This window comes from Cibotium barometz, chromosome 21 (assembly GCF_041138505.1).
Source record: "Cibotium barometz isolate CiBa-2024 chromosome 21, ASM4113850v1, whole genome shotgun sequence".
In the NCBI taxonomy this organism is placed as follows: Eukaryota; Viridiplantae; Streptophyta; class Polypodiopsida; order Cyatheales; family Cibotiaceae; genus Cibotium; species Cibotium barometz.
In genome coordinates this window covers 33,268,569-33,281,599 of record NC_141066.1, presented here as the reverse complement: position 1 = coordinate 33,281,599, position 13,031 = coordinate 33,268,569, and the positions used below count along the sequence as shown (strand labels likewise).

Genomic DNA, 13,031 nt, shown 5'->3' with positions numbered 1-13,031 from the left:
TTTCATAGTGAAAGAAATGAAAATTCAATACTTAAAACCCTACAAATACATATTCTTTGATAAAGCTATGGATAAATGAAGCTACGCGGCGTATGCTCTCAAACATGACACTTACTCAAATAGAAAAAGTGGGTTGGTGACTTATATGAGTAGAATTTGAAAATGTGCCATTATATATCTATATTATTGAGGAGTGCGAACATTGCTCACAAAAAAAGAGAGGTTAATGTGCCAAATTTGGAGAATTTACCTTGAAAATTAAAAATAAAAGGATTTCATGGATTGCAAGCGTTTCTTTTGTTTTTTTAATGCAAGAGAGGGTACTGAAATTTGATGCCATTACTTTCCACTAGATTGGAAGCTTATACCCCCAAGAGGTAAATGATGTTAAAAGGCATAATTCTACAATTAAAGGTTTTTAACTTCTTATTATTTGTTTTTTTTAAAGGTGGAAAACTTTATTTTTTGAGGAGGAGAACACATACTCTTTCACCCCTGTGGAATGAGAGGGAGGGATGGGGCAAAATCGAACCCGCGTCGTGATAGAAGGAGTAGGCCGCCGTTTTAACCATCGTCTATTGACGTGGCCCCATCGGCTATTGTGTCCACGGGATGTCAAAAGCTTGAAACATTGTACAAATAGGAGGTGTTTGTGTTTGTTGTGGAAAAAAAATGTGTGTGTTTGTTTGTGTGTGTGTGTGTGGGGGGGGGGGGGGGGGGGGACAAGTGTGAGACAAAAGGGAAGAAAGCGAATGTGTGTGTGTGTGTGTGTGGGGGGGGGGGTGTGTGGTGGGACAAGTGTGAGACAAAAGGGAAGAAAGCGAATGTGTGTGTGTGTGTGTGTGTGTGTGTGTGTGTGTGTGTGTGTGTGAGTGTGAGAGACAAATGAGACGAAAGCGAATGTGAGAGTTTTTCAAACCTCCTCGTAATATTGAAAAGGTCAACGGAGAGAAAAGTCTATGTGTGCGAAGTGGGTTGTTACGTGGGCCAATCAAAGGGGGCAGAAAGGATACCAGAGGGAGATCGGTGAGCATCAAAACCAACTACGGTTTCACTGCTACACGCACGATAACGATGGAAACCTTCTTCTTATACTATTTTATTGTCATCATTAATTAATAGCGCCTTTTTTCCCCGATTTCCCATCCTTATTAATGATAATATTATGAAGGCCTGCGTAGTTGCAAATATGGTAAGTTGTTGGTTTTTTTTTTTGTGTGTGTGTGTGTTGGGGGGGGGGGGGTGTGTGTGTGTGTTAGGTTTTGCATGATAAGTCTTGCCTCTTCTCCCCTTTTTTATAAGCTCTTTTGTTCCCATGGGCCCTTCTCAATTCTCACCATCAAATCAAACACTGCTTAGTTGCTCATTGCTACAAAGTGAGATCATTGCTTATTGTTTGCTTTGATCATGCCTCTTAGATTCAATTAATTGTTATACATACTTGCTATTTGCCTCTGATTACTATCCCTTTGATCAAGCCTTGATTCCATTAATTGGTATGCATACTTGCTTTTGCCTTTGATTACTATCCCTTTGCATGTTATATTCAATAGGTATTACTTGCCTTAAGTTAATGGGCATTACCTTAGCTTAATGTGCATTATTGTTTGGCTTTGAATCTTCCCCTCTTCATATTTTGTGCTCCCAACATCATCATCATGATAATAATTTATTGGCTTACTTATTTCCTCGTCTAAGCTTAATGCCACAACCTAAGACTAGGTGCTTATAGAATTAAAATATTAGATTTTTTAAAGGTACCTAAGACTAGGTGCTTATAGAATTAAAGTATTACATTTTTTAAAGGTACCTAAGACTAGGTGCTTATAGAATTAAAATATTAGATTTTTTAAAGGTTTTAATACATTCATCCCCTTGGCATGATCCACTCAAAGTAGCCATAATTCTTGTTGCCCAAAATAGAAGCATGATTTATCCATCTTCCTTGATGTTTGCGATCCCACCTTGCCCTCTACACTTATAAATTCATGCCCTTGGTGTGATATCTTAAAAGCAAGCTAATCTTTTTCTTCTCTTGTTGCCAAAAAGGTTTTCCACGTACTCCACCCCCAAATCCCTGATTTTTTCTTTACTCATAAAGTTAGCTTGCACGGTATGCTTTAGCTCTCTCATATATGGGCAATGCAACACGCTTTGGCCAAGATTAATGTGTAGGTAATCACCTTATAAAAACCCTTAATTTCACCATTAAGTGTAAGTTCATCACACTAGGTAATCACCTTACAAACACCCTTAATTTCACCATAAAGTGCAAGTTCATCACACTACCTTATAAACACTCTCAATTTATACTAGTTTCATCACCTTACACAAGCTCTTAATTTGGGCATTGATAGTCAAGTGGGTGTTTTTCATAATGATATCACCATTTGTTTAGTGAGTCCATTATAATATAGTAATTTGAGTGTTCTTTTATATGCAGACTCTGAATTTCATTGCAAAGTTCTTCTTTTGTCAACATCCAAAAGACGTGTATTGAATCAGGACTCTTAATGACTAAACTGAAAAATTAAGCCTTCAGGCATTGCATAAACCATGTGCAAAATGGCACCCATGGACAGAGCAAAATGTGCCATTCTATTACTTTGTGGGTTGTTGGGCGTGGCAAATTGTGCCAACACTATTGCTCATGCAAGACCTGCCTCCGAGACCTTGAACAGGCAAAATTTGCATGGTTTTTCAAAGCATTTAGGTCACCATGCAGCAGCTGCCCACCTGCATAACATTGCAGATGCACGATTATTGGCTTCCTCTCGGTGGAGAGACACACAGTCTTCATCAATTAAGAGCGCTGAGGTACCCATTGCTGCTTAATTCAATCTTTAATCGTAAACTAAGGAGTTTTTTTTTTTTGGACATCAAGGTTCTAGTATGCTAATTAGTGTCAATTAAGAGCGCTGAGGGTCAGATTGCTGCTTAATTCAATCTTAAATATCGTAAACTACGGAGTTTTTTAAGGTGCTAGTATGCTAATTAGTGTCAATTTGGTAGGTGGGTTCAAGGTATACGTTAAATTAATCAGCAGGTGGCATAGATGTTGTAATTAAGTCCCTGTAATCACATTTGCAAGGCTAATTAACGTGATGGTTTGGGCAGGTATCGGGCAGCAAGCCAAGGATTTTCTTCCCGACTGACAATGGGGCTGATCCCACGGGAGGCTCAGACAGCACAACTGCGCTTCAGCTCACGATCAATCAGGCATTTGATGTGGCATCTACACACTCCTTGATGACTGGTGTTATCGATCTTGGTGGAGCAGAGGTTCACTTGGGAGGGGGCCAATATGTTATCAGCAAACCTTTGACTTTGCCAGACTTGGGTGGAGGAAATGTCCTGGTAACACACTAAACCTGTTCAATACAAATATCTCTAATCTATCTCTGTGATCAAATCTTTAATCTTGTTTTTATCCTAAGTTCAATACTCATACGTTGGCATTCATTTTTCCTGTAGTTTTTAGAGTATAAATATTGTTTTTTTTTCTCCCAACTAGAAGTACCCTTTGTACATGAGATTTTCCTCATTTTAATCTTTAATTACTGTGCATATATACATGAGACCCTAAAACCTTAATAAAAAAACATCAAGTGAATAACTAATCCTAAAAAAATTTCATGTATATACATATATACATGAAATATTCCTCATTTTAATCTTTAATTACTGTGCATAGACCCTAAAACCTTAAGGTAATCCTAAAAAAACATCAAGTGAATAACTCTTCAATACTTTTTTTAACTAATTAATTGATTTTCGTTTTTTACTTTTTAATACTTTAATACCTGTCCTTTAACCAATTGATTTTTCTTTTTTTACTCGTATTAAGTACTTTTGATGTTGTGACAGATACATGGAGGGACGCTGCGTGCATCGAGCTTGTTTCCGTCGGACGGATATCTGATAGAGCTCGCATCGTCGGCGTTGAGGGAGGAGTGGGAGAGGCTGGGCGGCAGGCTGGCGCAAAGCCATGCACAGCCTGCCTACGAGAACATCGTGCTGCAGAACCTCTTGCTTGACGCCAACTACAGCGGAGGAGGCATCCTGCTGCTCAACCCCCTGCGCACCAGCATTAACAACTGCTACATCACGCACTTCGCCACCGTCGGAATCTCCGTCCAAGGGGGGCACGAGACGCTCATCCACACGTCCTTCCTGGGCCAGCACATCACCTCGGGGGGCGACCCGCGCGAGAAAAGCTTCTCCGGCACCGCCATACTTCTGTCCGGCAACGACAACGCCATAACGGACGTCGTGATCTTCTCTGCGCAGACGGGGATAGAGATCAACGGCCAGGCTAACATCATCACGGGCGTTCATTGCTACAACAAGGCCACCGGGTGGGGTGGCGTTGGCATCATGGTTAGGCAAGGATCCGCCCAAACTAGAATGCTTGGTTGCTACATGGACTACACTGGCATCGTCCTTGAAGAAACTAGACAAATCACTATTACTAATACCTTCTTCTTGGGTGATGCCTTCGTCCTCCTCAAAGCCCTTGGGAACATCCCCTCCCCTAGTGTCTTTGGAGTTTCCATTGTTAACAACATGTTTTCTGGAGGTGGCCATGGCACCCCCATTGTCCAACTCCATGGTAACTTCTCCCATGTAAGGCAAACTTACGTGGACGGTAACTCCGCCACTGGTATGACCCTCCGCTCTACAAGAGCTCGAGCCTCCACCATGAGTTTTGGGAGTAACTGGACCTTCGACCTTTCCCAAACACTACTCTTCCCTGACTCAATTGCACATGTCCATTACTCTTTCTTTGCTTCCAACCCCAATGACACTAACTCCTTCCCCCATCATGCCCTCAGATCGGTCACCCGTAATATCATCACTGTTGCCTCTGACACACCTCTGCATGCCACTGTTGCCATCTATGTTGACCAGAGCTTTTATGGGGACAATGATGATGACATTTCTCATCTATATCTCTAGGCTAGTGTAGAACAACAATCAATAGGAGACCAAATTTGGCACTTAACATGTAAGCAATGGAATGCCTTCAGATGACCTACTTCAAGTCATAGAAACCCATGGTTTCAACTATCAACACCAAGTTGAAAAGAAGATAATGTCTCCCCATTCACTTATTTACAAAATTTGTTTACCCTCAAAACTCATTGTCCATGCTTAGTATCCCTTTACTATTTGGCATTCATGGTCTCGGATCCATATAGAATATTGATCTCATCTTTAAGAAGCTAGATCTGGATTTCCAAGCAAAAATCCACAACCATTTGTTCATAGCTTATTACTCAAGTATATCAAGAAAAGAATACTTGTGATTTGAAATGATGTGCCAAAATTGTTCACTCCCTACAGGGCATTTCATTAATTCTTCTTCTAATTATATTGAGCTTTAGGTGGCCCTTTCATTCATTTGCATTCTATGTTCTATGTTTTGATAGACTAACATATTACATGTAGAATTTAAATGAGTGCTTTTTAAGGCATTTTGAATATGTACATGGCATGATGGTTTTTTCTATTTCAAATGGATAATTAAATTCTATCTACATTTTAAGGCATAAATGGGTGTTTCTACAGCTTGGCATTTTGAATATGTACATGCATGACGGTTTTTTCTGTTTTAAATGGATAATTTTATTGGAAAGATAATCACAATTAAGCATATAGTACACAACTAAGAAAATATTAAATTATCACATTTTAGGCACATTTTGTGCACCATGAATCCATGTGATTATTTTCTTGATTTAGTTGCCATTGTGGATCTATAAACAACACTTCCACATAGCACCAAATTATGGAAGTATTGTGTATTCTCAATCTCTTCTTGATAATACTGAGATAATACTAGAGAGATTTGTCAAGCCTATATATAACAAATAAATCTTAATGATACATATTTTTATGATACATCACTTGAACTTTTATTGCACAAACTATGGGATTGTGATTATATATTGTGATATGTTCACTTGAACTTTTATTAACACAAACTATGGGATTGTGAATATATATAATGATATGTTCACTTGAACTTTTATTGCACAAACTCTGTGGTGATTGTGATTATATATTGTGATATGTTCACTATACAATTAATTACTTTTTTGCTAGCATGGGTTCTTGTCACAACTTCCATGAAAGTAGCATCATCGAGCACATCATTACTAGGTGGCGTTTAAGGGGGTCACCATTCCATATAGCACATTGTTCGAGGAGTGATTTAAAAACCCCTACTTTTTAAATCTAGATACATTCCTTCTATAAATTTTGAGATGATAAATGTACCCCTATGTATATAAAGTTTTTCTTTTTGAAGTAAAAATCCCATGAAATTTTTTATAAGTCCACAAGGAAATAAAACCCTTAAGCACATAACATGAATAAGAAAATCTTAAATTATCACATTTTAAGCATAATCTATAGACCATGAATCCATGTGATGATTTTCTTCATTAAAACGTAATTATGGATCTATAAATAGCACTTTATGTAGCACCAAATCGTAGAAATATTGTGTATTCTCTCCTTGGTAATACTCAAGAGATTTGGCCAACTTGTACATAACAAATATATCTTGATGTATTTTATGATACATCACCTGGACTTCTATTACATGTTGAACTATGGAATATGATTGTATATCTAAAGAACTTGGCCATAACAACTTAGTCTCATGTTGTATGTTCATTATATGATAAATTAAATTTTTGTTGGTTTGATTTCTTGTCTCAAAAGTTTAATGTAAGTAGCATCATTGAGCACTCTAAAAGAGCTTTAGCATTATGATTGGGAGATCGGGGCCCATATATCACATGCGTTCATAGAGTATTAAAGAAACCCCTACCTCTTGATATTTTGAATCTAGATACATTCCTTGTGTAAATTTTGAGATGATAAATGTAACCCTATGTATGGAAGTTTCACTTTTGAATAAAAAATCCCCTTATATGATGAATTTTTGTGTAACTCCACAAGGCAATAAAACCCTTCCATTGATTGACCCCCTCTCCCTCTCCCCCAAAAAAAAGCTACTTTGACATTATATCATATTTGCCCACTAATTATCAATACAAATTTCCTTGTTACTTAGGAGCATGTAAATTTTTGAAATTCAGGTCAACTCTTTTTCCAGTTGAGAGAGTTTAAGGTTCCTTTTTTGTTGTTTTCTAAAAAGATGCAAGGGAAAGAGAGCTTGAGCTCTTGCAAGCACACACACACACTCACAAAACCCTAAAAGAGAACACACAAGGTGAGAGGCTAAAAATCTTCTTCTTCTTCACACAACACTCAACACACCATATACAAAGATAAGAGTACACACAATATGAAAAGGTACTCAACCAAATACATACTAGGGTTCTCTATAGTGTAAACCCAACTAAATGAGCTGGCGCTATAACTATGCCAGTCTCTAAAATGGCTGTCACACAGCCCGTCATCCCACTGGCCGCATATCACCCATGACCTCACCAACCATGCCAGTGGTGTAAGTGTGGGGCCTATCCCCCAGGCGGGACATCAGTGTCCATCGCCTCACTAGATAAGCTCGATATCTCAACACTCCCCCTCGAGCTCAACTCCATCTCATGTACACCAAGTGAAGCCCTGAATCTCTGGAGCTTCTCTTCACCCAATGCTTTGGTGAAGATGTCAGTGACCTGATCCTATGTGCTGACATAAACAAGGTCAATGTCTCCTGCCCAAAACCTTCTCTCTGACAAAATGGTAGTGGACCTCTATATGCTTCGTGCGAGCATGAAAAATTGGGTTCCTGGCAAACTGTATACTACTAATGTTGTCACAGAAAATGACTTCTCTATCCACTGATAGACCCAAATCTGCAAGTAGCTTTCTCAACCAAGCTACCTCACATGCTGCCATAGTAGCACCTCTGTACTCGGCCTCTGTGTATTGGTGGATAGAGCAACCGTAGGCTGCTTCTTGTTGCTCCAAGTCACAGCAGTACTCCCCAAAGAAAACATGAAGCCACTAGTAGATCTTCTATATTTATCTGAGATACTACTAGCCCAATCAACGTATGTGTACCCATGTACACATATCTCTATCCCAGTTTCATAAAGTAGTCCACAATGCAAAGTAGACCTCACATACCTCAGTATGCGTCTCAATGCATCCAAATATGGCTTTCGAGGAATCTGCATAAACTAACTCACCAACCCAACAGCATAGTTCAAATCTGGCCTGGTTATCGTCATGTAGATCAAGCTTCCTACTATGCACCTATACATAGTAGGATCCTCCAAAATCTCTCCTGAATCTATACTCAACTTGCCATTCTGATCCAATGGCACTGAGATAGGCTTACAGCCTGTCATACCATACTTGGACAACATGTCCAAGCCATACTGTCTCTGCAGTAATCCAATACCATGTGGTGACCTAATCACCTCAATGCCCAAGAAATATCTTAGCTCCCCCAGATCCTTCATCTCAAACTTCTGTCTAAGCAAGATCTTTACATCAAAGATCTCTGCATCATCATGGTCCCCCGTAATGATCAGGTCATCTACATAGATGACAACAAGCACAACCCCTCTATCATAGTGTCTCACATACAACGAGAAATCTGCATTCGCTACATGTGAAAGCCAATAGTGACAAGATATTCAGAAATCTTGTCAGACCATGCTCTTGGTGCTTGTTTTAAGCCATACAAGGCTTTCTTCAACCTGCAAACATGCTCGGGGTGACTCACATCCTCATAACCAGGTGGCTGCAACATATACACCTCTTCCTGCAAATCCCCATGCAAGAATGCATTCTTTACATCCGTCTGATGTAAAAACCATTGCTTTGACGCAGCCACTGCTATCACAAATCTCACTGTTGCCATCTTGGCAACTGGGCTGCTGAAAGTTTCCTCATCATCATAATCAATGCCATATGTCTGCGCATATCCTTTGGCTACCAATCTAGCCTTGTACCTGCTTATGCTTCCATCACTTTTATGTTTTACTTTGTATACCCACTTGCATCCAATGGCTTTCTTGCCTTCTTCAGGCACAATTGCACTAAATCCCAAGTCTCATTTCCATATAGTGCATCCATCTCCTCATCCATAGCTTTCTCCCAACACACATTTCCAAAGGCCTCATCAATGCATGTGGGCTCTACAACCTGTACAACTTTTGCCATGTATGCATAGTGATGTGCCACATAACCATCATAGGTAAACCTCTGCACAGGATTCTTCACTCTCCCAAATCTTCACAGCTTTGCATTCATGGCTTCCATAGCCTTCTTTACACCAGGTGTTCTCATAGCTAGTATCCCAAGATCCTCATCAAGGCTCATCTCTGAGCCACTAGACTCTCCATCAACATGAGAATGCCCTCCTACAGAAATGTCAGGCATACTAAGGGGCTCAACCACTTTCTCTTTGCCTTTATGTGATGTACTAATCACATTTGCAGGACTGGTATTATGACGTAGCCTGCCACTCCATGGTCTATCAACTGAACCACTAGATGAGGACTCTCCTGGTCCACTCAAAGACTGTGATTGCTGACTTGCATTCTGTGCAACCATATTTCCACTCACATCAGCCCCAACAACTTCTTTTTCAGCAACATACCAGCTGATCATCTCATCAAAAACAACATCCCTGCTTACCCTCAACTCACGTGTAGCAAGGTTATAACACTTGTATCCCTTCTTTTGCTTAAGGGAATACCCAATAAACACACATTTTTCAGCTTTTGGATCCAGCTTAGTTCTCAGCTCATCTGGCACATGCACATATGCAATGCATCCAAAGACTTTCAGATGAGAGAAATCAAGTTTTCTGCTAGTAAACCTCTCCTCTAGAGTTACATCATGTATGGCTGCAGTTGGAGTCATGTTCATGATGTAAACTGCTGTAGAAATAGCCTCAGCCCAATAGCTATGCGGAATATTCTTCTCTCCCAACAATGCTCATGCAATCTCAGCAATGTGCCTGTTTTTTTGCTCATCAACTCCATACCTTTCTATCTTCATCTGTAAATGCTTTCAAAATTAATTCCCTAGCAATAATCATCTGAATCTTTCTCGGACCTATATTGTGGTCCATGCTAACTAGTCGAGCAACAAGGTCTTTTGTGTTTATTAAAGCTACTCTACACATCCCCTTTTGTACCTCATGTGTATTCATCCCCCACTATATAAACAGTCTATTATGGGAAGAGTCTTTGGGCATAAAGAAGTATCACTGAGCATATACCCACACACATAGGAACATGTTTACAAAAGAAGCACTCCAAGTTCCCAAAACTACCCATTTCCAAAGATCCCTTTGGAGGAGACTTCAATAATTTCCATTTCTAATAAAGTCTATTTGGAACCTTTGAACGGGCAAGGAATAAACATCTTTCATTCATACACTGATAGGTTCCACCACAAAAGCTTTTTCTTAGAATAGATGTTTTCTTGGATTTGTTTTGTCCATGCATTTACATCGTACTTCTGTTCCATTCCATCCATCCCTTTTCCATTTATCAATTCATAAATAGGATTTCTGACACAAAGCTTGGGTAGATCAGTCACTTTATCCTTGTATTCACATTCTTCTGCCAACTTTCTAAGGAGACAGCATGGGGAAGAGTCCGAATTATTTAGAATGCTGACACTGGTTCTTCTTGTTACATGATCCTTCTTCTGACTTCCTCATCAATTACTCTGTGAAAGAATATCACTTTATCAAAATTTCTATGGCACAAAAGTCAAAAGTTTCACTTTATTACAAAAAAAAGGGAGTACTACTCACATTGGAGAGATGAGACCCCCACTTTGTTGTGTTACATTGGTGCTGCAATGCGACCTAGAAGACTTTGGGTTGCTTTGATCTACTTTTGCTAAAAAGTAGAAAGATAAACTACATTCAAGTATAGCAAAAGTAGAAAGATAAACTACATTCAAGTATGAAATGTTCCTCACTGTCGATCCCTTTATAGATAGGGGTTGGACAAAGAACTTGATAAACCCCATCCATTTCAATCAATGCCTCTAACATCACATCATGATTGCAATTAAGCTTTTCTTATAGTGTTTTATGCGAAGCCACATCCTTTCCATCCATGAAAGGAACTTCAATAGAAGTTGCTCCAACATTTCCCAAGAAAACCTTTACAAACCTGCAACATTAACAGATTAAGGATTTATTTACTATTTTAAATTCACTTTTATTTCATTTTGATATCTTTAAACCTCACATATATGATCGATTAGTTATAATTCATTTAAAACATTGCTATATGTTATTCAGTAAAAAAATATCAAAATAAGTTTTGCTATTTTAATTTAAAACCAATATTTATCAATAATGACAAAAAAATATATTTTATGTGAATAATAATCTAATCTTTAACTTAAAAATAATATTTTCTTATGATTTATTTAAATATTTTTTATTTAACAAGAAATAAGTACATATATATATTTACATGTATGTATATCTATCAATATTTTTTAAAAGTTTATAAGTTTTAATATATATAGATATATATTAATTTATTTTAATAAGACATCAATAATTTATAAGTATTAAGATATATTTATGTATTTAACTTAATTGACCAAGGTTCTCTGTCATCGAGTGAGCCACCTCCTAGTGAGGTGGGCTTGGAGTTGAGTTGGATCATTATCAATTGGCATGATCTCTATCAAGAAAAAAAAATGATTTGGCAAAGCTGGTTGGTGTAATTTCATGTAGGTTCTCCTTTTTTAAGACACACACACACACACACACACACACACACACACATTTAACTACATCGTTATCAGTTACATACAAGGAAAAAATACTCAGTCTTTGAGAGGCTCTATTCATAGTGTGAAAGCCTTTGTAATAAAGAATTATTAAGGCTAAGCCTTGTGTCAAGATTTTATTGGATACTTGTTTTCACTCATTTAACGAGAGTATTGGTTTGGAATGCGACAACCCTATCTGCCTCTTGCAACTTCTTTTGCAACCTTTCTGTTTTGGGTGGTTGCCTAACACTCGTTTGTAGCGATGAAGGAGATGGGGCACATTAAGTTCATACGGGCGACTTCACACTCCACACTCGAAGACAGTTTCCTATTTAAAGGCGCAAGTCTGAGGTGAGGGTAACATCTCACTTAGCCCAAATTCTTATTGCTTGTTGGTGCTTATGGCTCTACTCCTTGCTTTGCTTGCATGTGGTAAATTTGTGACTAAAACAATTGATTAATCACATCTCTTACATACTTGACTGTTGTGTCTTTAACTGTATAAAAAGATTCCTCTAAATACTTTCGGGCTGCCTATGGTTATTATACCTAGGCTTTCCCACCATAGTTCTTTTGGTAAGAATATGAAGGCATAACAGATTTTTTCCTTTGGTTTGACTTGCATTATACGATGATGTTTTTGCTTAGACTGTATAACTCAGTTTTGGCAGTTGAAAATATTTTTTTTAAAAAGGATTTGCTGAAGTGATGGCTTCTCATATTAGCAGTTGGTTTGCAGCTATTTACACAACTCTGTTATAAGCATTCTTTACCTGACCTCTAACTTACTATAGGTTTTTGGGTCTGAATCCTGTAGCAAAGTGAGAATTTTTCTATTCCCTTAGCCTTGATTTTATATCTCAGTTTTGGAAGACATTTAAATATATGTCTTTCTATGGCTCTATAAGGGATGCCTCTTGTTCAGCTCTTTGTACAGATGTTTATATACTATGGTTTTATAACCATAGAACACAATCTGCTTATATATAGAAGAAGCTCTTTAAGGGTTGGTTGGCTAAGCTAAATGCTTAGAATATAACTGCATACTTGTAGAGATATTTTTTGGATTAAATGATTTTTTAAACCTCTTAAAGGTGATAAAATTTCTTTTTGAGTAGCATGTAGTAGGGTCCTCTGACACCTGCAATATGCATTTGCACTAACATCTTTGTTTGTCTGTTTGTATGGATGCAGGTAATAGGACTTGAATGGTTGATCTTGGAGTGGAGTAGGATCATTATTAATAACTGATTGGCATGATCTCTATCAAGAAAAAATAGAGATGA

The 13,031-nt window shown here is 38.2% G+C and overlaps 1 protein-coding gene across 2 annotated transcripts; it reads left to right on the top strand.

The window, feature by feature from the left end:
* Positions 1 to 2,018: 2,018 nt before the first annotated feature.
* On the top strand, positions 2,019 to 5,359 carry LOC147627102 (polygalacturonase QRT3-like). 2 transcript variants are annotated; one of them, XM_086816157.1, is made up of 4 exons: positions 2,019 to 2,175; positions 2,444 to 2,817; positions 3,118 to 3,357; positions 3,868 to 5,359. In XM_086816157.1, exons 2-4 carry the CDS (start codon positions 2,557 to 2,559, stop codon positions 4,957 to 4,959), a joined length of 1,593 nt encoding a protein of 530 aa, XP_086672283.1. In that variant the 5' UTR covers positions 2,019 to 2,175; positions 2,444 to 2,556; the 3' UTR covers positions 4,960 to 5,359. The 2 variants fall into 2 exon arrangements, with proteins under 2 accessions (XP_086672283.1, XP_086672282.1); XM_086816156.1 differs by having other exon boundaries at positions 2,021 to 2,171.
* Positions 5,360 to 13,031: the final 7,672 nt, after the last annotated feature.